Here is an 18,321-nt window from a genome sequence, read left to right on the forward strand (position 1 = left end):
CGCGTGGTTTTGCCCGGTCCCACGAAACCGGCAAGTGCGTGAACGAGCGGCTCGACCAACTGCGACCGAGAGCCGCGGTACTTGCACCGCCCCTCGACCCAGGATCGTGTGCACCTCGTCATCCTCGTCGAGTCCACACACTCTCTCGCGAACACCACTGCGCGCACCTGCTGCAGCCTCGCGTCTAGATGTGGGGCCTCTTGCTGGCCTCCTTGGCCGCCCTCGTCGCCGCCGTCGTCGTCTGGCAGGCGTCGCAAGAGCTCCTCCAGCCCCCCCGCCCTCGCTCGCTGTCGCCATCAGAGCGACCCTGTGCGACGGCGGGACCGGTACTTGCCGCACACCTGTCGAGCATCAACCTCGACGGCCTCACCATCATCCCCATGTGCGTCGACTCGTCCCTCCTCGTCTCGACCCCCTACCTCCCCGGCGGCTCACCTCCATCCTCGCGCGCAGCACCCGCCTGCCGCAAATTCGCGCCCGCATCCCGCTCCCCCTCCTCTCCAAGACCCTCGTCATCCACGCCGACCTCACCGCGTCCGAGCTCGTCTTCAAGCGCCTCCTCGTCGGGTCCGTCGCGACGACCGGGCGCGACATCGGGCGCGAGCCCGTCGAGCTCGCGGCCAAGGACCTCGACCTCGAGATGACGGGCAGCATCGGCCTGCGTCTCGCGCTCGGCCTGAGCAAGCCGGGCGCGACCAGGGCGCAGGACATGGTCGGCCGGGGCTGGACGTGGAAGCCGTCCGGCCGGCTCGAGCTCGCCCTGCGCGGTGCGGCGGCATCCGTCCTCGTCCAGCTCGTCCAGGCGCCCGAGGTCCTCGAGGACGTCGAGGTCAACGACTCGCACCCGTCGACGGCGCGCCTCGCGTGCACCTCGTCGACTTTCGTCCCCGGCACCATCTCGCTCCTGTCCCTCCAGGGCTTCTTCCCGTTCCGGTTCATCGAGACGGTCACGCACCACCTGCGCAACACGGCCCTCGTGCGCGTCCCGACCCAGCACCTCGTCGGGTTCCTCGTCCGCAAGGGCGTCGAGGGCCGCATCCCGACCGAGCTCCTCGGCGACCTCGCCCACTTTGTCGGCAAGCACGTCCACACCGAGGCGTACGGCTCGATCACGCGGCAAGAGCGCGACGACGTCCTGCGGCGCTTCTACCCGACGCCGCCGCCCGCACCCTCCTCCTCGTCCGCGACCAACCCTGCCCCGCGCAAGCACATGCGCTTCTCGGCCCTCTTCTACGGCGAGACGGTCCTCCACAGCATGTCGATCCCGGCGTCAAAGACGGCCGACGTTGGCAACGGCGACGCCGCGTCGTCGTCGTCGGCCAAGAAGGGCGAGACGCCCGTCGCCCTCTTTTCCCGCCTCGACGCGACCGGCCTGCGGTACACGCTCCTGTCGTCGCCGCTCCTCAACCAGGTGACGCGCGGCCCGCCAAAGGCGACGTTCGGCCCGGGCACGTTTGACCGCCTCGCGTGGTCCTCGGCCCACATCGAGCTCGCGCCCGCGCCCGTCACCCTCCTCGAGGGCTCGAGCGCCGGCCCTACCGGCCCCGGCGACGCAGCCTCGGCGGTGGCGCCGAGCGAGCGCGAGCTGGTCCTGCGCGTGCACGGCCTCGACGCGGCGCTCACTCTCGGCTTCCGCCTCGCGGCCGAGCTGCGCAGCGCGCCGAGCCTCCTCACGGGCCGCAAGACGCTCGAGGAGCGCGGCGTCGCCGTGACGCGCATCGGCGAGCGCGCGCTCGACGGCACGGTCGCGGGCGACAGGAGGAGCGTCGTTGCGGACGATGAGGAGGACGAGGGCGCGGGCGAGGGCATCTCGATCCACTTGCCGCTGAGGTGGGACAAGGTGAGCGGGAGGGTCGTCCTCTCGGGCTCGTTTGACGCCGAGGGCTCGACGGGTGGGGCAGCGGGCGAGCAGGCGCTCGCAGGTCCAGCGCCGTCGCGCCTGTCGTCGGCAGGCTCGTCGTCGTCGAGGAGGGGCGGCGCGCCACCGCGCAAGATCCGCCTCGAGGGCGCGTTCGGCACGGTCGCGCCGCGCATCAAGCTCGAGAGCAAGCTCGGCAAGGCGCTCGGCGAGAAGGTCGTCAATGCGCTCCTCGATGCTGTACAAGTGCGCCCGCCTCTCTCTCTCGCCGTCGTCGCTCGGACCCCGACTGACCCCTCGTCCCACAGTCGCACCTCGCCGCCCTCACCGCCCCGCTCGCGTCGTACTTCCTCGCCGACGTCATCCGCCAGAAGCTGCAGCGCGCGCTCGACGAGGTTGCCGAGAAGTTGCAGGACGAGGGAGGCGTGATCTGGAGCGACGGCGAGGGCCAGATCCTCCAACCCGGGCCAAAGCTCGGCTGAGGGTCGCTCTCGAGGACTCTCCTTGTATCGATGTACATCTAGGCAAAACTCTCTGCGACCTGTCCGACTCGAGAGAATGAGAGCGAGAGAGAGGCGACAAAATGAAAGAGTCTAAAGTTGCGCGCCGACGAGCTATCCCAAAATCTCCCAGTCTACGCCACCTTGACCTGGCCCGGCCAGTCTGCCCTGTCCTCCAGGCCGCGCTCGACCGGCCCGCACACGATCGCGCTCCCCTTGCCCTGCTCGTCGTCGCCGACGAGCCACCTGAGCTTGTCCTTCTGGCTCATCTGCTGCACGACGGCCCAGTTCTTGGCGCCGTGCTCGGCGCCGTAGCCCGTGAGGGCAAACGCGCGGTACGGCGGGACCGTGCGCCGGCCGTGCTTGATGACGAACCGGCTCATCGACTTGGCGTACGTAATGCGCGCGCCCGTCTTGGGGTGGGGCATCGAGCGGAACGTCGTCTCGATGTAGAGCCCTGCAGGGTCGACCGAGTGGGTCAGTACGACTGCTTCTGCCACGTCGAGAGCAGCGAAACGAGGGACGCACACTTGCGGTCGTAGCCCAGGAGCTTGTTGCAGAGCTCAAACTTGGCGAGGAAAGGGATCTCGCGCAAGAAGTCCATGGACGTGCCGCCGAGCGCGAACGACATGCCGACGATCTGCAGGGGACGTAGAAGGTGAGCGAGGGTATGACAGGAGAGGGATCGAGCGCTGGACGCACCCCGTACGCCTCGCCGACGAGCTCGAACGCGAACGGCCCTCGAACGTGGTCGAGGCAGACGGCGTATTCCGAGTTCGAAGTATGCGCGCCAAACGTATCGCAGCTGCTCGGCGTAGCACGGAAGGTGCGCGTCGTCGTGAAGTCGAGGAGCTCGTCCTTGCCGACCCGCCAATTGGCCCACTTTTTGCCCAGCTTGACGGCGAGCTGATAGCGCATCAATGGCCCAATGATGCGCAAGTGCCACACGCCAGGGAACGCGTCGGCATTGACTGTTGGGGAGCGAGAAATGTCGAGAGGAGGGCAGGAGAAGGGGGAGGACGGGGGAGGAGGAGGCAAGGAGGTCAGCGTCCGGCCCAGCTGCGTTCCAGCCGTGCCCTTTGTCCTCCTAGTAGACCGTCGCCGCAATTCGTCCCACGGTATCGAGCCCGCCCAACGAAGAGAACCGCCGCTCGTTCTCATCAGGCCTCCGGTGCCCGAGACTCGATCCTCGTCACCAACACCCAGGTCCAGTGCGGCTCGAGTCCCCCAAGGAGCCCAGTGGAGGGGAAGAGGGGGCAGAGAGATGCGACGCACTAATCAGGAGGGCGAAGAAGGCCCACTTGAGCGGCCTCGGAACGCTCGACGGCACGAGGGCGAGGACCGGCCGGAGGCGCTCGATGAGGGCGGCCGGGATGGGCAGCTTGCTGAGCAGGGCCGACATGATGCTGATGAGCTCGCTGAGCGGGTCGGCGAGCGGTGTGAGAGGAGCGAGAGGGGAGGAGGAGCTGGCGGCGCCGGGGCCGGGCTCGGCCCGATCGCTTGGTCCTCCGTCCGGTTCGGCGACTGGGTCCATCTTTCTGTCGTGCAGAGCTGCGTAGCGATCCGTTCCCAACGCCCGACTGCAAGCTCTGCCATCGCTCCTCTTGCCGACGCCGACGCGACGACCGAGACTCTCGCTTCCTCCTCTCGCTCGCACGAACTCAAAAGACCCTGCTCAACGTCGCGGAACCGCTCGAGCACGCTCAGTTGCACACAAACTTGGCATTGGCGTACGCCTCCAACATGGGGTTGCTCCCGTCGCGCGTCGTCGTCATGTCGGTCTCGCCCCACGTCTCGAGGAACGAGCCGTGCGCGTGCACCTGGAGCGTGCGGCCGCTCGGTCCGAGGCCCGACGCGAGCGGCGTCGAGGCGGACTCGTTGGCGCCCGACGACGAGGCCGACGACGAGGAGGACGAAGAGGTCGGCCGAGGGGACGAGGGCGAAAAGTAGGACGCCGAGAGGCGCGAGGTGGACGAGGACCCGGTCGTGGTGTCCGAGGCGCCGAGCGACTGCGTGGGCGGCGTCGCCATGACGAGCGAGTACATCTCGCGCATCGTCTCAAAGTCGGTCGGGAAGAAGATGTCGAAGAAGCCCGGCTGGACGAGGTACGTTGTGCACGGGACTGTCTGCGGGCGCGACGAGAGCGTGAGCGGCGTGACCAAGTACTTCAAGCGAGCCGAGCAGCCGCATGTGCGGCCGCAGGACTCGCAAAGAGAGAAAGGGAGACGCCGGGACGCACCTCGCCGGCGTAACGAGTCTGGACGACGGGCGCGTTGACGCCCTCGATCGCCTCGGGCAGCGAGTCAAAGTCGCTCATGAGCACGCGGTGGTTGGGGAACTTGTCGCGCAAGATCTCGAGGAGCTCGAGCTGGCGGGTCGGGACAAACTCGGGGCGGGTGAGGTTGGGCGCGAACGGGATGGTCGAGTAGATCGAGCGCGCGAGGGGGGACCGGCTCAGGAGCGGGTGGATGACGGGCGAGGGCGAGCCGCGCGCGCGCGACGAGGGGAGCTTGGCGCGCAGGGCCAGGTACCGCGCGATGAGCGGGTCGTGCACGGGCTCGTACAGCTCCGAGTAGTCGCCCGAGGCGTCGACGGCGACGACGCACTGCATCGGCTCGTGCGTGTCGGTCGTGTACCGGATGACGTCGTGCGGGAAGTTGTCCTGCGGGTGGGCGACACGAGAGGTCAATCGGGTGCGGCGAGAGGGCGAGGACAGAGTCCTCGAGGAGAAGAGAGAGCGAGGACGTACGAGCACCTCCATGGCGAGGAAGAAGCACGGCTCGTGCACGACACGGTCAAAGTCAAAGATGCTCTGGCCGATGATCTCGACCTTGTCCTCGTGGCCCCTCCTGCGCGCCTTCTCCTTGCCGAGCTCGCCCGCCCCGCCGTCCCCACCGCGCCCTCGCCCTCGCGCGCCCTGCGCCCGCCCGCGTTGCATGCCCTGGAGGCGCTCCGAGATCTCGATGATGCGGTACTTGGTGCGCGCGTACACGTCGGGCTCGTGCGCGGCGAGGTAGTCGAGGATGTCGCCCATGAGCGTGCCGTTGCCGGCGCCGATCTCGTAGATGATGAGGTCGTTGTACGGGAACAGGTTGAGCTTGTACGACGCGCACAGGTGGCGGGCGAGTGCTCGACCGTACCAGGGCTGCGGGTCGAGGGACAAGGTCAGGTGGCGGGCGCGAGAGAGAGAGAGAGGGAGAGCGACGGTGCGCACCTTGAAGAGCTCGGTCGGGGTATGCCACACCTGGCGCCCGACGCCCTGACCCATGACGGCTGCGCCCTCGCCCTCGCCGTCGTGCCCGCTCCCTCGGCCCTCGAACACCATGTACCGCCGCGCGACCTCGTCGTCAAACTGGGCCGTATTGCCGTACGAGCCAAAGTCGAACCCTTCTGCGCGCTCGGCCGCCTGGAGCTCGACGTCGCGCGCCTTGCCCTTGGTCGACGACGACGACGCTGTCGCTGCCGGGCCCGAGTGCGACGACGACGGGCTCGTGGTCGAGCGGAGCTTTGCGACGTCCGGGTCAAAGATCTCGACCTTGGTGGCAAAGTAGCCGTAGTTGGGGTTGTACAGCGAGTCCTCGATAAAGTCGCGCGCGAGCATGCGGACGCGCTTGGGCGGCTCGTCGAGGCGGACGAGGTCTTTCGCCTGGACGAGGCGGTACGACGCGGCGTTTGGGTCGTCCGGCTGCGGGTCGAAGGGGGACGAGGTCGGGAGGTAGTTGAAGCGGACCTCGCCCTGCTCGCGGTGCGACGTGAGGGCGGCCTGGGCGCGCTTCCTGCGCTGCGAGGCCTTGGTCGACGAGGTCGGAGATGAGGACGAGGACGAGGGCGGGGTCGACGACAGGGCGCGGGCGTGTGCGGGTTGGGCTGCGGCGCGCAGGGCGAGCTGCACTCGATGCATAGCTGTGCGCATGGTCGACTCGAGCTGAGGACGAGGTGGAGAGGAGCAGAGAGCGAGAGTCGGTCCCGCTTCATCTCCTCGTCGACCTCGCTCTCCTCCACTCCGCTCGGCTAGATCAGCTGGAGCTCGAATATACTCGCACGCCTACTCGCAACACCCTCCGCCAGCCAGAACCATGGCCAACGCCGAGCAGATTGCCCTCGACGCCAAGCTCTCGTTCGACGCCTCGCAACTCGTTGACTCGCACGAGCGACACAAGGCCCTCGTCGCCTTGAAGGACGCCCTCACCACCGCCAAGGCCGACATCTTGGCCGCCAACGCCCGCGACATCGAGGTGCGCCCGCCTCTTTTCCTCTCGCCGCCGGCCGGCCCCACTGCTGACAGACTCCCTCCTCCTCCTCCCTGCAGGATGCCAAGGTCCAGGTCGCAGCGGGCAAGATGTCGTCGACGCTCCTCAAGCGGCTCGACCTCCAGTCGTCCAAGAGCAAGTACGACGACATGCTCCAGGGCATCCTCGACGTCGACTCGCTCCCGGACCCGACCGGCCAGGTCACGTACGCCCGCCAGCTCGACGACGACCTCGAGCTGCACCGCGTTACGTGCCCGATCGGTGTCCTCCTCGTCATCTTTGAGGCGAGGCCCGAGGTCATCGTCAACATTACCGCGCTTGCCATCAAGTCGGGTGCGTTTGCGCCGCCTCTCTCTCTCTTTCTCTGCGAGATCTCGACTGACAGGGCGACGCTCTCCTGCAGGCAACGCCGCCATTCTCAAGGGCGGCAAAGAGTCGCTCCACACGCAGGCCGCCATGACGACCGTCATCCAGGGCGCCCTCTCGACGACGGCCCTCCCGCGCGCCTACATCCAGACCGTCTCGTCGCGGTCCGAGATCGCGTCGCTCCTGTCGCAGGACCGGTACATCGACCTCGTCATCCCGCGAGGGAGCAACTCGCTCGTGCGCAGCATCCAGAACGACTCGCGGATACCCGTCATGGGCCACGCCGACGGCCTGTGCGCCGTCTTTGTCGACGAGTCGGCCGTCGAGAAAAAGGCCATCAACGTCGTCGTCGACTCCAAGACGACCTACCCGTCGGCGTGCAACGCGGCAGAGACGCTCCTCGTGCACGAGGCCCTCCTGTCGACCCTGTGGCCGACACTCGCCGCGTCGCTCCTCTCGGCCGGCATCACCCTGCGGTGCGACCCGCCGACCCTGTCCGCCCTCACCTCGTCCCCCTCGACCTCGTCGCACGCCGCCTTTGCCTCCCTCGTCTCGCCCTCGTCGCCTGAAGACTACGACACCGAGTTCCTCGAGCTCACGCTCGCCGTCAAGGCCGTCCCCTCGTGCGCCGACGCCATCGCCCACATCAACGCCCACTCGTCGCACCACACCGACTGCATCGTCACCGAGAGCGACGACAACGCGAGGGCCTTCTCGCGCGGGATCGACTCGGCCGGCGTGTACGTCAACGCGAGCACGCGCTTTGCCGACGGGTTCCGGTACGGGTTCGGCACCGAGGTGGGCGTGTCGACGGGCAAGACGCACGCGCGAGGACCGGTCGGGCTCGAGGGGGTGCGTCCTCGCTCTCTCTTCCTCCGACCCTCTCTCTCTCTCTCTTTCCCTCTCTGCGCCCGGTCACTGATGCTCGTCCTCCTCCTCCTCGACGTGCAGCTCGTCATCTACAAGTACCAGGTGCGGTCGAGGGCGGCAGAGGGCCACGCGACGGCCGTCTTTGGCACCGGCGAGGGCCAGCGCCCGTTCCTCCACACGCCGCTTCCGCTCGGCGACGCGCCGTTCTAGCTCCCTCGCCCGTCGTGCAACGAGACGATGCGCAGAGACGATCCCGTGCGGCGCCCGAGAGAGAGCGACAGCGAGAATGTCCGTCCTGCGACCTGTGCGCTCAGTTCGCCCGAGCGCTCGGGGCTTGAACGAGGAGCTCTCGAGCGCCGGGGAGCTCGCTTCCCGCCTGTATGCTGCGAGACCTGTTCTGGCCCCTCGAGCTGTCGGTCGACGAGCGCGGCGAGGCGGGAGAGTGCTCAGACACGGCGACCGATTGACTCTTGTCGGCGGGAGGCGTGGGAACTGCTCGACGAGGGAGCGCCGCGAGAACTGCCGCGGATCTGCACGCGACCGGCGTTCCCGTGAGAGCTTGCAGCTGGCGCCCTTCCTCGCTCTCGTTTCGTTCAAGAGCTCGAGCGAGCGAGCCCGAGTTGGGAAGGCACCGAGGCGCGCGCCGTGCGACGCGACGGGCTGCGCGGGCTCCAATCGTCGACGCGCCTTCCGCGCACAGGTTGACTTTCGCAGGCTCTAGATGGAAGGGCGGGTTCCCAATCGCCGCTGGAGGAAGCAAGCTGCTGGAGCTGAGAGCTCGTCGAGTTCCCTCGCTCGTTCGCAAGGCCGCCCGCCTCTCGCTCTCCTACACATCCTGCGAGAGTCGACGTCCCGCCCGTCCTGCTGCACCCGCACCGCCTCGCCCGCACGCACCCACACTCGTTGACCTCTGCGCCTAGCGCTCGCACTTTAAGGTTGCGCGACGACGCACGCTCCCTCAGCCGATCGCATTCCGCGGCACTCGTCGATCAAGCCTCGCGCCAACAACAACAGGGTCGAGCGCAGTACATACTCTCGCACGGCGAGCTTGAGCGCCGGCTCTCGAACAACAACCCGCCTCCACCACCACCACCGCCCGCTCTCGCCGCGCCGCGCCGATGCCGGGCAGCCCTCTCTCGCCGCGTTCACCCTCGCGGCGACCCAACCTGTCCGTCGTCGTCGAAGCCGACGAGTACGACTTCTTCGACACCGCCATGTCGCCTACGCACCCAGTCCCGCCACCCTCCCGACGCTCGTACCCCGACACGCCGTCGCCCCGTCGCGCCCGCGGCGACTACACGAGCGTCCCGCTCCTCCTCGACACGATCGACGAGGGCGACTCGTTCGACGAGAAGACCGGGTCGCCGTTCCCCGGGACGCGGTCGGCGAGGCGCCAGGAGGTGTACGGCCTCGCGCGAGGCGCCGACCTGGTCGAGGTCCGGGCGCCGTCGAGTCGGCTGCGCACGCTCGCGCTCGTCGTCCTCGGCTCGGTCATCTCGTACTCGCTGTTCTACCTGTCGACGCAGACGTCGCTGCTCGGCGGCGACGACGGCGGCGGCGAGGGCGCGGCGCCCGCGGCGGCAAAGGAGACGAGGTGGAGCGCGACGCTCCTCGTCCAGGAGCCGGCCAACACGTCGCTCGTTGCGCACGCACCGGGCTACAACCCGCTCTTCCCCGACCAGCCTCTCCAGTTCGGTGCGCCGCAGCGTCCTCTTGCGTCGTTGGGGAGAAGGAGAAGAACCGACGAGCTGACCACCTTCTCGCCCTCGAGCAGATCACAACCTCGCCATCGAGTCGATCCGGCCGACCATCTCGACCTCTGAGCCGTCGACCATCGTGTTCCACTGCCGACACGACGACGTCGCCCTGTGCGCCAACGCGTACCGCGTCCTCCTCGTCGGGCCGACGCTCCACTCGCCGCCGCACCAGCGGTCCCGAGCGCTCGACGACCGCCGCGTCGAGGTGACGCTCGACGCCGTTCGCGACCCAGGCGCGTACAGCGTGTACGCCTGGCCCGAGCACGAGACGTGCGACCAGTTCAACCACGGCGACACACCGGCCTGTGCGTGCTCGAGCCTCTTTCCTCCCTCGTCCCTTCCTCCTCCTCGTACGTCGAGCGAGCCAGGTCACTGACTCGCCGCACCTCGTCTCGCCGCTCGCAGACCACCAGCTCGCCGTGTCGGGCACGCCGTACCAGCTCGCGGTCGTCGGCGAGCAGCCGCTCGACTATGCGCGAGGCTGCATGGCCTCGGACGACCTCACCGAAGGCAGGTGGGTGTCCAAGGCGTACCTCGACCCGGAGCACAACGAGTTCGACTCGCCCTTCTACAACTGGCTCGAGTCGCACGTGCGTCCCCTGTCTCTGTCTCTCTCTCTCTCTCTATTTTGGCGCCCTCGAACGAGAACGAGCGACTGACCCCGCCTCGAGCCGTCTCGCAGGTCGCGCCCCGGGTCCAGTCGCCGCAGCTCCTGACCGACTACAGCACGTTCGGCTACGTGTGGGCGCCGTACGCGTGCAAGCCGCACCACCGCTCGTTCGACGAGTGGATGGACACGCTCAAGCCCGAGCGCCTCGTCGTCTTTGGCGACTCGGTCATGCGCGACCTGTTCTGCCTCAACTTCAAGCCGGGCGAGGACGTGTGCAAGTACGAGATGTTCGGCGACTACGAGCACCTGTGAGTTTTGGGGCCCGTCCTCCTCTTCCTCTTCCTCCCGTGGACCTTCTCTCGTCGACCTTCTTAAACCGCGTTCCTGACCTCGTCGTCGCACCTCGCTCCCACTCTCGCAGGGACAAGTACATCGCGCACGAGCGCTCGGACGGCGGCATCACGCACCTGCACTTCCACTGGCAGCCGCTCGCCAACGCCGACCACCTGCGCACGTTCCTCTCGTCGCTCGACTCGCCCGCGTCGCACGTCTTTTTCAACGTCGGCCTGTGGCTCACGCGCGAGGACCCGGACCCGGACAGCTACGCGGCGAGGATGACGCCGCTCGTCGAGGCCCTCGTCGACGAGGCGCCGAGGGCAAAGATTGTCGCGAGGACGATGGCGGGTGCGGTGCAGTCGGTCGTGCGTCGCTGTCTCTCTCTCTCTCTCTCTTTCTCGCTCTCTCGCGTCGAGCTGTGACTGACAGGCTTTGCTTTTGCAGGCGTGCTTCGACCTGTGGCGCATCCAGAGGAGGATCATCGAGCCCGCCAACGCCGCCTACCTCAAGTGCGCCCTCTCTCTCTCCCTCTCGCGCCGCCGGGGGACCCCCTTTCCTGACCCCACTCTCTCGAAACCAGGCTTCTGCGCAAGTACCCCTCGATCCAGCCGGTCAACGTCTACCCGATCTACAACGACCGGCCCGACGCGACGCAGGACGGGCGGCACTGGCAGCGGCTGCCCGGGCTCGCGCTCGAGCGGCCCGAGGAGGGCGCCGTCGGGTACGCCGTCACCGACTTGATCTTTGAAGGGTGGCGCCTCCAGGAGGTGCAGGAGCGCGTCGACGTCCTGGCGTGAGACGGAGCTCGCGGTCCGTGTACTTTGTTCTCTTGCCCTTTCCTCCTCACGACTAGCAGTAACCTCTCTGTTGTAGCTCGATAGACGTGCACTTTATGATTGACAACAAGCAAAGACTGAGAGAGAGAGAGACAAAGAGAGCTCTACTGCACGACGACGCCGTCCTGCGACCCCTCGTCCAAGTCGCCCTCGCTGTCGTCCTCTGGCGCATCTCCGGCGTTCTGTCCCGCCGGCGGTCCGGCATCGCCATGCGTGTCGCGCTCGTCCTCGTCCTCGTCCCTCTCTGGCCTCGTGCGCTTGCCAAACAGGCCGCCGAGGTGCAGCTCTTGCCAGGTGCGCTCGGGCGCGTCGCCGAACGTCGTGCGCTCGTACAGGTCGCGCAGCTCGAGGGCCGGGAGCGAGGTCGCGAGCGAGGCGGCGTGCGTCGAGGGGTCGGTCGAGGAGGACGAGGGGCGGGCGAGGGACGACGGCCCGCGGCGCAGGGTCGACGAGAGGTGGGGCTTGTAGGGGTTGCCGTACGGGTACGAGGGGTGCGCCTGCGAGGGGAGGACGGCTACGAATGTGCATGTGTCAGTTCGAGTGCTTGGCAGGGGGTAGGCAAGAGACTAGGGGCGACGCACCGTCGTCCTCCTCGTCCTGGTAAGGAGGGAGGAGGTGGAGCGGGACGCGGATGTCTGCGAGGGCGAGGGGACGGTCAGGTCGTTGTGCTGGCGGGGGGCGGGCACCGGTCGAGGTAGAGCTCACCGTCGTCTGGCAAGTCCCACCCTTGGCGCTCGTCGTCCTCGTCGACGAGGTGATGGCTCGCAGACGACGCGAGGTTGAGGTACGAGAAGCGGTCGTCCTGCGGCAGTGCGAGTGAGCGGGTCGGCTCCCAAGGTGCTCGAGAGTGCAAGGAGAGTACTCACAGCCATGTCCCAGCCCAGCCTGTGCCGCCGTGAGAGAGAGCAAGAGGTCGACCTCCGGCTCCACCTCTCGGCACCACTCTCGCCTCTCGCTCGACCGCTACACCTCGTGCGAGCTCCCACGATGGCCCAGAGGACAGACATGCCCACCCAGATCCCGCCCGAGACCCTCCAGTACGCCCCCCAGGTGCCCCCCCCCCCCCCCCCCCCCCCCCCCCCCTCCTCCTCATCAGCTCCTCGCGTTCACTGACCGTTCCCTTCCCTTCCCTCCCTCTCTGCCGGGTCCCCGGTGTCCCGCAGTTCTTCACCGCGTGTCGACAAGGCTCGATCGAGACGCTCCAAGCCCCCTTGGAGGCTGGCCTCCCCGCCAACCTCACCAACGAGGTGCGCCCTCCCTCTCTCTCTCCCTCTCTCTGCCCCTTGCGCACCCACACCTAACCTGTCCCCTCACACCCGCACGCAGAACGGCGACACCCTCCTCATGCTCGCGTCCTACCACGGCCACGCCCCGCTCGTCTCGCTCCTCCTCGCCCACGGCGCCGACCCGAACCGGCTCAACGACAAGGGCCAGTCCCCGCTCGCCGGCGCCGTGTACAAGAACGAGCGCGACGTCGTCGACGCCCTCCTCGCCGGCGGTGCGGACCCGCACGTCGGGCAACCGACGGCGAAGGAGACGGCGAGGATGTTCAAGAACGAAGAGTTCGAGAGGCGGTTTCGAGAAGAGCCGGGGCCGGTGCCGGCTGCGGCTGCGTGAGCGAGGGCTTGAGTGTAGCAGATCTTGTACATACGCATGAGCGAGCGAGCGAGAGCGCGAGTCCCGAGGTCTCGAGCCTGAGCGCGAGCGAGCGAGACGAGTTGAGCTCTTGCTGGCGCAGCGACAGCTCTCGTCGTCTCGCCCCGGGAGACAGAGAGAGAAACGGCGTGTATCATTGCGTGCAGTGCGAGTGAGGTGGGTAATCGTGTCGAGGCAGGGGAATGGATGGACAAGCGTGCGAGGGTGTGCGGCGGGTGCGCGAGGGAGCGAGATGGAGGAGAAGGGCGAGGCGAGGGCGAGACGAGGGGCGTCTAGAAGTAGGGCTGCCAGCCTGTGGAGGACGAAAAGAGGAGGGCGATCGAGTCAGTTCTGCGCGCCGGGTCGACCCATCAGGACAGAGAGAGAGAGAGAGAGAGAGCGAGTGGGGACGCACCGGAAAAGATGCGCGCCAGGTTGCTCGGGTTGGTCGCCTCCTGGATGAGCTGGTTGACCGTGTACTGAACCGACAAGCGGTCGTCGAGCTTGCCGCGCACGATGGCGAGCGCGCGGTCGGCGTCGTCCGGCAGCTCGTCGAGCGCGCGCGCGTCGCCGTCGTCCGAGCCCTGGATCCGCTTGGCCATCTCGGCAGAGACGGCCCTGCGAGCGAGCACACCGGCTCGTGCGTTAGGGAGGGGCTCGTCCAGGAAAGAGAGAGAGCAAGGGGCGCACCAGTTCTGCAGCGGGTCGTGCTTGAAGACGCCAAGGATGGTCATGATGACGCTCGACCGCTCGCGCAGGACGCGCAGCGTCTCCTCGCAGCACCGGCGGAACACGCCGTCGACGCCGCTCATGCCGAACCCGTCGACGAGGTTCTGCGTCAGGCGGAACGGCACGAGCTCGGGGATCGGGAGGCGCTTGCCCTGCACAGGGCGGCGGCGAGGAGAGAAAGAGTCAGAGCCTGCTCGGCGGGCTGACGACGACGACGAGAGAGACAGAGAGAGAGCGTGGGGCGCACCTGGTCGAAGGCGATGCCGAGGTCGATGTGGACGAGCTCGCCGCGCGCCTCGTCCATGAGGATGTTGGACACGTGGCGGTCGCCGAGTCCGACGACGTGGCCAATGATGGACGTCGTCGCGACGCTGCGCGAGTAGTTGAGGCGCATGTCGAACCACAGCGACGGCACCTTGTGCTTCTGCCAGAACAGGTACCGCAGGAGCGGCGGCGTCTCGGTGAGGATCTTGCGGAACGCCTTGTCCTTGTCGGCGTCGCGCCGGTCCGGGTGGTTCTTGTGCTTGCCCTCGATGATGCGCAGCTGCTCGCGGGCGCGCTTCTGGACGCCTGGGGCCATCTGCCTGAGAAGAGAGAAAGAGAGAGAGAGGTCTCAGGGACATGCGGCGAGAGAGACGAGGAAGGAGAGACAGATGGGGGGACGCACTCGTACAGGCCGACGAGAAAGTTGCCGAGCGGCGCCGTATTGGCGACAAACTCGATCAGGCCGTTGCTGTTCTGGAGCGGAATGACCTTGTACGTGCGGATCTTGAGGTTGCGGCGTCGGCCGCCCTCGTCGCGAGCGAGCAGCCGGTTGACGAGCTCGAACGCCTGCTCCATGACGGCGTCTTGGCGGATGTCGTCGTCGCCCTTGAGCTGCGAGAGAGGGCGCACGAGAGAGAGAGTGAGTGCGTGCGCGCAGGAGGTGGGCCGAGACGAGAGCGGGGACGCACGAGCTGCTTGTGCCGGTCGCCGTTCGAGTCGACGCAGACGACGATCTTGGGCAGGTGGATGCCGCCGGCCATGTCGAACGTCGGCTCGTAGTGGTGCAGGCGCGCAAAGTCGTCGTACCGGCCGCTGGCGACGACGGGCAGGTGAAAAGTCGTGACCGGGATCGGGAGGTCGCGGACTTTGGTGAGGATGCGCATCGAGCTCTTGATCGGCAGCGGGCCTTTGCGGACCGTGCCGCGGCTGTCGAGGTAGCCCGACTTGGACGACTTGAGCGGGAACGACGCCCACTCGGCGTACGCCTCGCACGCGAGCTCGACCGCCTCGACTCGAGCCCGCAGCTCGCCGATCGCCTTGACCTTCTCGACAATGTCGCCGGCGGCGTGAGCGCGGCTGTTGTTCGTCGCCTGCGTGAACCCGACGCCGCTCGACTGGCTGCTCTGCGACGACCTGCGCGACGACTTGCCCGTCGGCGGCGCGCGCAGGGCTTGGACCGGGTACAGGGCGTGCAGGCCGTGCTCGACGCACAGGCGCAGGACGAGCCTGCGCACGTTGGACGCCGACGGCGGCGAGTCGGCCGACTTGGACAGGCGCGCCGACAGCTGGTACGCGAGGAAGACGAACTTGAACGACGGGACGTGGTTGAGCAGCGGCTTGAGGCGCATGTGCAGGTCGTCGTCGTGGGCGCACCCGAGCCACAGGGCGCAGAACCGGAACACCTTGTCGTCAAACTCGTCGGCCGCCTCGAGCGTGCGGGCGTAGTTCTCGAGGCTGCGCCACAGCATGTTGCGCGCCGTGTCCTCGGCCTCGTCGACCTGGCGCTGGTCGTCGGCAATGTGCTGCTCGGCTTGACGTCGCGACCGGTCGGCGTGATTGCTGTCGTACGACGAGCTCTCGGCGGCACGGCGCTGCAGCTCCTCGTGCTCGAGGTGCTTGCGGCGCTGGTACGCCTCGGTGCGCTTGCGCCGCTCGGCGGCGACGCGCGACAGGTCCTCGAACTGGGCGTCGGCGAAGCAGGCGAGCGCGTGAAAGACGCGAGCGCGCTCGGCGGCAGGAGCTTGGCGGTCGAGGGCGGCGACGGCCGGGTCGAAGCACTCGGTGAGGATCTCGGTCGCGTCGCGCATGCGCGCCTCGGACATCCACGCGCCCTGTTCGCGGTGCGCATCATGTCAGGTCCGTCCTCGACGGACGCAGAGAGGGGCATGAGGAGAGGAGCGAGAGGGGACGCACGAGCTTGGCAAAGTCGGCCGCCGTCTTGGTCGGCGACTGCTTGTGGACCATGCCGAGGAGGTGGATGGCCGACAAGTGCTCGCCCTGGGCCCACAGGACGTCGGCGAGCTCGCGGTCGACGTCGAGGCCGGACGCCGCGTCCTCGACGAGCGTGTGCGCGAGCGTGACGGCGTTGAAGGCCGCCTGGAGGTGGCCCGACGAGCGCCCGACCCGGCTCAGCTCGAGCAGGCACGCCCGCTCGGTCGCCGTCGCGGCCTTGAGCAGGTCGCTCGCAAACTCGTCGCCGACCTGCTCGACGCGCTCCTTGGCCCGGATCCCGCGCACGAGGCTGATGCGGGTCGACAGCACGCGCTCGGCGTGGAGGAAGCTGCAGGGATGCCGCTCGTCAGGATTGCGACTATGAGGCGCTCGAGAGAGGGACAGAGAGAGAGAGAGAGAGAGAGGTGGGCGCACCTCAACTGGCTCGAGACGAGGGCGAGGTCGGCCGACAGGTATGGCGCCGCCTTGTTGCCGTCCTGGCGGTGCGCGAGGCGGTGGACCTCGCGCAGGGCGAGGATCGTCGCGAGCGTGTCGCCGCTCGGGCGTGGCAGGTCGAGGCTGACGGCGCCGAGCTTCTTGACCTCGTGGACGAGCGCCTCGGACGCGGCGTCGCGCGCGACCTGCGAGCTCCTCGCCGTCCGGCTCGCGCGCAGGGCCTCGTACAGCGAGACGCTCGACGTGTCGGCGGCGGCGCGCTCGATCGGCAGGTCCCACACGTCGGTGCGCCACGCGAGGCTGTAGGGCAAGTCGGGCGGGACGTCGTGCTCGCCGACGGCGCCGTCGAGGCGGGCCGGCTGGAGGACCGACAGCGCGAGGCGGTTGAACCCGAACGCGGCGAGCGACGACACGACGCCGGTGATGGCAGAAGGGTCGCGTGCGCCGTGGCCGGGCGTCTGCGCCTCGTGCCCGGCGCCGTACATGCGGAAGGCGGGCTCCCACTGCGCCTCGTGGCGGTACCGCCGCAGGAGCGCCTGCCGCGTGTCAGGCGACTCGCGGCCGTAGAAGCCGTCGGGCTCGTCGATGCACGCGTAGATGCCGTACAGGAGCGCCTGCCCGCTCTCGTCAAGGCGGCGGTCGTACGCCGAGCCGTGCGACGTGAGGGTGAACATGGCGTTGTACTCGTGGGCGAGCTCGAGGAAGAGGAGGGCGGCGAGGTACGCGTGCGTCTTGACGGCGCCCTTGGCGAACAGGATCCACGGGACCGACAGCCACGTGTCGAACCGCGAGCGCGACGACGGGTGCAGGTCGGGCCGGCCGTACTTGCGCAGGTGGATCGCCGTGTCGACGAGGAGGCGCACGACGTCGACGTGCGTCGCCGGGCTCGACAAGAGCTGCTCGAAGTACCGCGACAGCTGCCCGTCCGACTGGCCGTCGCCGCTCGTCGCGCCCTGGAGGAGGAGCGAGTGGACGAGGTGCGGGAAGACCTCGGCGGCGAACGCGGCGCTCGACCGGATGAGCGGCACGACCTGGGCGAAGAACTCGTCGCTCGCGGCGCGGTCCTCGGCGAGGAGCTCGGCGCACGCCTTGACCCAGCCGTCGTACGAGCGGCCTCGGGCGAGCCAGTCGGGCCCGGCGAGCGACGCGAGGGTGCGGTCGGCCCGCCTGCGCAACCGGCGCGGGCGCTGCAGCGATGGGTCGGCAAAGACCGACGCCAAGGTCGACGTCGGCGAGCCGTCCTTGGGGAACAGCGACGCGACGTTGCCCGGCGAGCTGAACACGAGTCGCGCCGAGTCGAACGCAGCCTGGACGAGCTTGCGGTCCGGGTCGCCGAGCCGGCCGAGAACGCGAGCGGCGATGACCTTCTTGATGCCCTGGTCGTTCGGGGGGTCGGCCGTGTCGCTCGTCTCGGCGCGGTTGACCTCGGGGTCGTCGACGCTCGGCGCCTGGACGAGGCCCTGGGCGTCGAACAGGAAGTCGGCGAACGCGAGGCAGCCTGCGGGCGCAGGCTCGTCGTCCGGCGACAGCGCGTGCATGAAGTGCCACGCGAGGCGACTGCTGCCGCCGCCGCCGCCGTCGGCCAAGAAGGCGGCGTACGCCGGGTGCTGCCGCAGCGCGTTGACGAGGCCGAACTTGCTCACGGGCGCGAACGACGAGGCGACGGCGTCCGACAGGGTGCCAAAGTCGAGCGACTCGGGCTTGACGAGCGGGCGAGGCCACAGGAGGGCCGCCTCGGTGACGGTGGGCTCGTGCGCGGCGTGCAGGCGCCCCAACGCCGAGTCAGCCGCCGTGCGCAGGCTGTCGACGACCGGTTGCGCCTCGGACCCGACGACGAGCTGCTGGAGCGGCTCGAGCGCGAGGGCGATGCGGACGAGCTGCTCGCAGAAGGCCGTCTGGAACGGCGCAGCGACAGCCGGCTG

The 18,321-nt window shown here is 68.4% G+C and overlaps 8 protein-coding genes across 8 annotated transcripts; 4 read left to right on the forward strand and 4 right to left on the reverse strand.

Moving 5' to 3' along the window:
• Window positions 1-188: 188 nt before the first annotated feature.
• RHOBADRAFT_54206 (uncharacterized protein) lies at window positions 189-2,401 on the forward strand (the record flags this gene model as incomplete). Its single annotated transcript, XM_018417199.1, has 3 exons — window positions 189-382; window positions 454-2,104; window positions 2,167-2,401. 3 exons carry the CDS (start codon window positions 189-191, stop codon window positions 2,338-2,340), a joined length of 2,019 nt encoding a protein of 672 aa, XP_018270418.1. The 3' UTR covers window positions 2,341-2,401.
• Window positions 2,402-2,432: 31 nt separating this feature from the next.
• RHOBADRAFT_54207 (uncharacterized protein) lies at window positions 2,433-3,777 on the reverse strand. Its single transcript, XM_018417200.1, has 4 exons — window positions 3,634-3,777; window positions 3,061-3,329; window positions 2,887-2,998; window positions 2,433-2,815 (listed from the first exon to the last, which is right to left on the reverse strand). The coding sequence occupies exons 1-4, from the start codon at window positions 3,758-3,760 to the stop codon at window positions 2,493-2,495; spliced, it is 831 nt and encodes a 276-aa protein (XP_018270419.1). The 5' UTR covers window positions 3,761-3,777; the 3' UTR covers window positions 2,433-2,492.
• A 263-nt stretch (window positions 3,778-4,040) lies between these two features.
• RHOBADRAFT_48607 (uncharacterized protein) lies at window positions 4,041-6,271 on the reverse strand (the record flags this gene model as incomplete). The annotated part of the gene is made up of 5 exons (XM_018415160.1): window positions 4,041-4,484; window positions 4,598-5,020; window positions 5,108-5,503; window positions 5,573-6,043; window positions 6,089-6,271. The coding sequence occupies 5 exons, from the start codon at window positions 6,269-6,271 to the stop codon at window positions 4,062-4,064; spliced, it is 1,896 nt and encodes a 631-aa protein (XP_018270420.1). The 3' UTR covers window positions 4,041-4,061.
• A 113-nt stretch (window positions 6,272-6,384) lies between these two features.
• RHOBADRAFT_37373 (uncharacterized protein) lies at window positions 6,385-8,054 on the forward strand (the record flags this gene model as incomplete). Its single annotated transcript, XM_018413428.1, has 4 exons — window positions 6,385-6,593; window positions 6,668-6,941; window positions 7,012-7,826; window positions 7,926-8,054. The coding sequence occupies exons 1-4, from the start codon at window positions 6,435-6,437 to the stop codon at window positions 8,052-8,054; spliced, it is 1,377 nt and encodes a 458-aa protein (XP_018270421.1). The 5' UTR covers window positions 6,385-6,434.
• A 683-nt stretch (window positions 8,055-8,737) lies between these two features.
• RHOBADRAFT_54210 (uncharacterized protein) lies at window positions 8,738-11,451 on the forward strand. Its single transcript, XM_018417201.1, has 7 exons — window positions 8,738-8,818; window positions 10,078-10,191; window positions 10,284-10,519; window positions 10,633-10,912; window positions 10,992-11,056; window positions 11,128-11,357; window positions 11,421-11,451. Exons 2-6 carry the CDS (start codon window positions 10,087-10,089, stop codon window positions 11,342-11,344), a joined length of 903 nt encoding a protein of 300 aa, XP_018270422.1. The 5' UTR covers window positions 8,738-8,818; window positions 10,078-10,086; the 3' UTR covers window positions 11,345-11,357; window positions 11,421-11,451.
• On the reverse strand, window positions 11,423-12,255 carry RHOBADRAFT_54211 (uncharacterized protein; the record flags this gene model as incomplete). Its single annotated transcript, XM_018417202.1, has 4 exons — window positions 11,423-11,897; window positions 11,965-12,018; window positions 12,089-12,185; window positions 12,250-12,255. 4 exons carry the CDS (start codon window positions 12,253-12,255, stop codon window positions 11,488-11,490), a joined length of 567 nt encoding a protein of 188 aa, XP_018270423.1. The 3' UTR covers window positions 11,423-11,487.
• Window positions 12,256-12,388: 133 nt separating this feature from the next.
• Window positions 12,389-13,000, forward strand: RHOBADRAFT_54212 (uncharacterized protein; the record flags this gene model as incomplete). The annotated part of the gene is made up of 3 exons (XM_018417203.1): window positions 12,389-12,433; window positions 12,547-12,630; window positions 12,710-13,000. 3 exons carry the CDS (start codon window positions 12,389-12,391, stop codon window positions 12,998-13,000), a joined length of 420 nt encoding a protein of 139 aa, XP_018270424.1.
• A 389-nt stretch (window positions 13,001-13,389) lies between these two features.
• On the reverse strand, window positions 13,390-15,370 carry RHOBADRAFT_37377 (uncharacterized protein; the record flags this gene model as incomplete). The annotated part of the gene is made up of 4 exons (XM_018413429.1): window positions 14,701-15,370; window positions 14,415-14,623; window positions 13,995-14,331; window positions 13,390-13,893 (listed from the first exon to the last, which is right to left on the reverse strand). Exons 1-4 carry the CDS (start codon window positions 15,358-15,360, stop codon window positions 13,390-13,392), a joined length of 1,710 nt encoding a protein of 569 aa, XP_018270425.1. The 5' UTR covers window positions 15,361-15,370.
• Between the last annotated feature and the right edge of the window lie 2,951 nt (window positions 15,371-18,321).

Source organism: Rhodotorula graminis (assembly GCF_001329695.1).
Source record: "Rhodotorula graminis WP1 unplaced genomic scaffold RHOBAscaffold_8, whole genome shotgun sequence".
In the NCBI taxonomy this organism is placed as follows: domain Eukaryota; kingdom Fungi; phylum Basidiomycota; class Microbotryomycetes; order Sporidiobolales; family Sporidiobolaceae; genus Rhodotorula; species Rhodotorula graminis.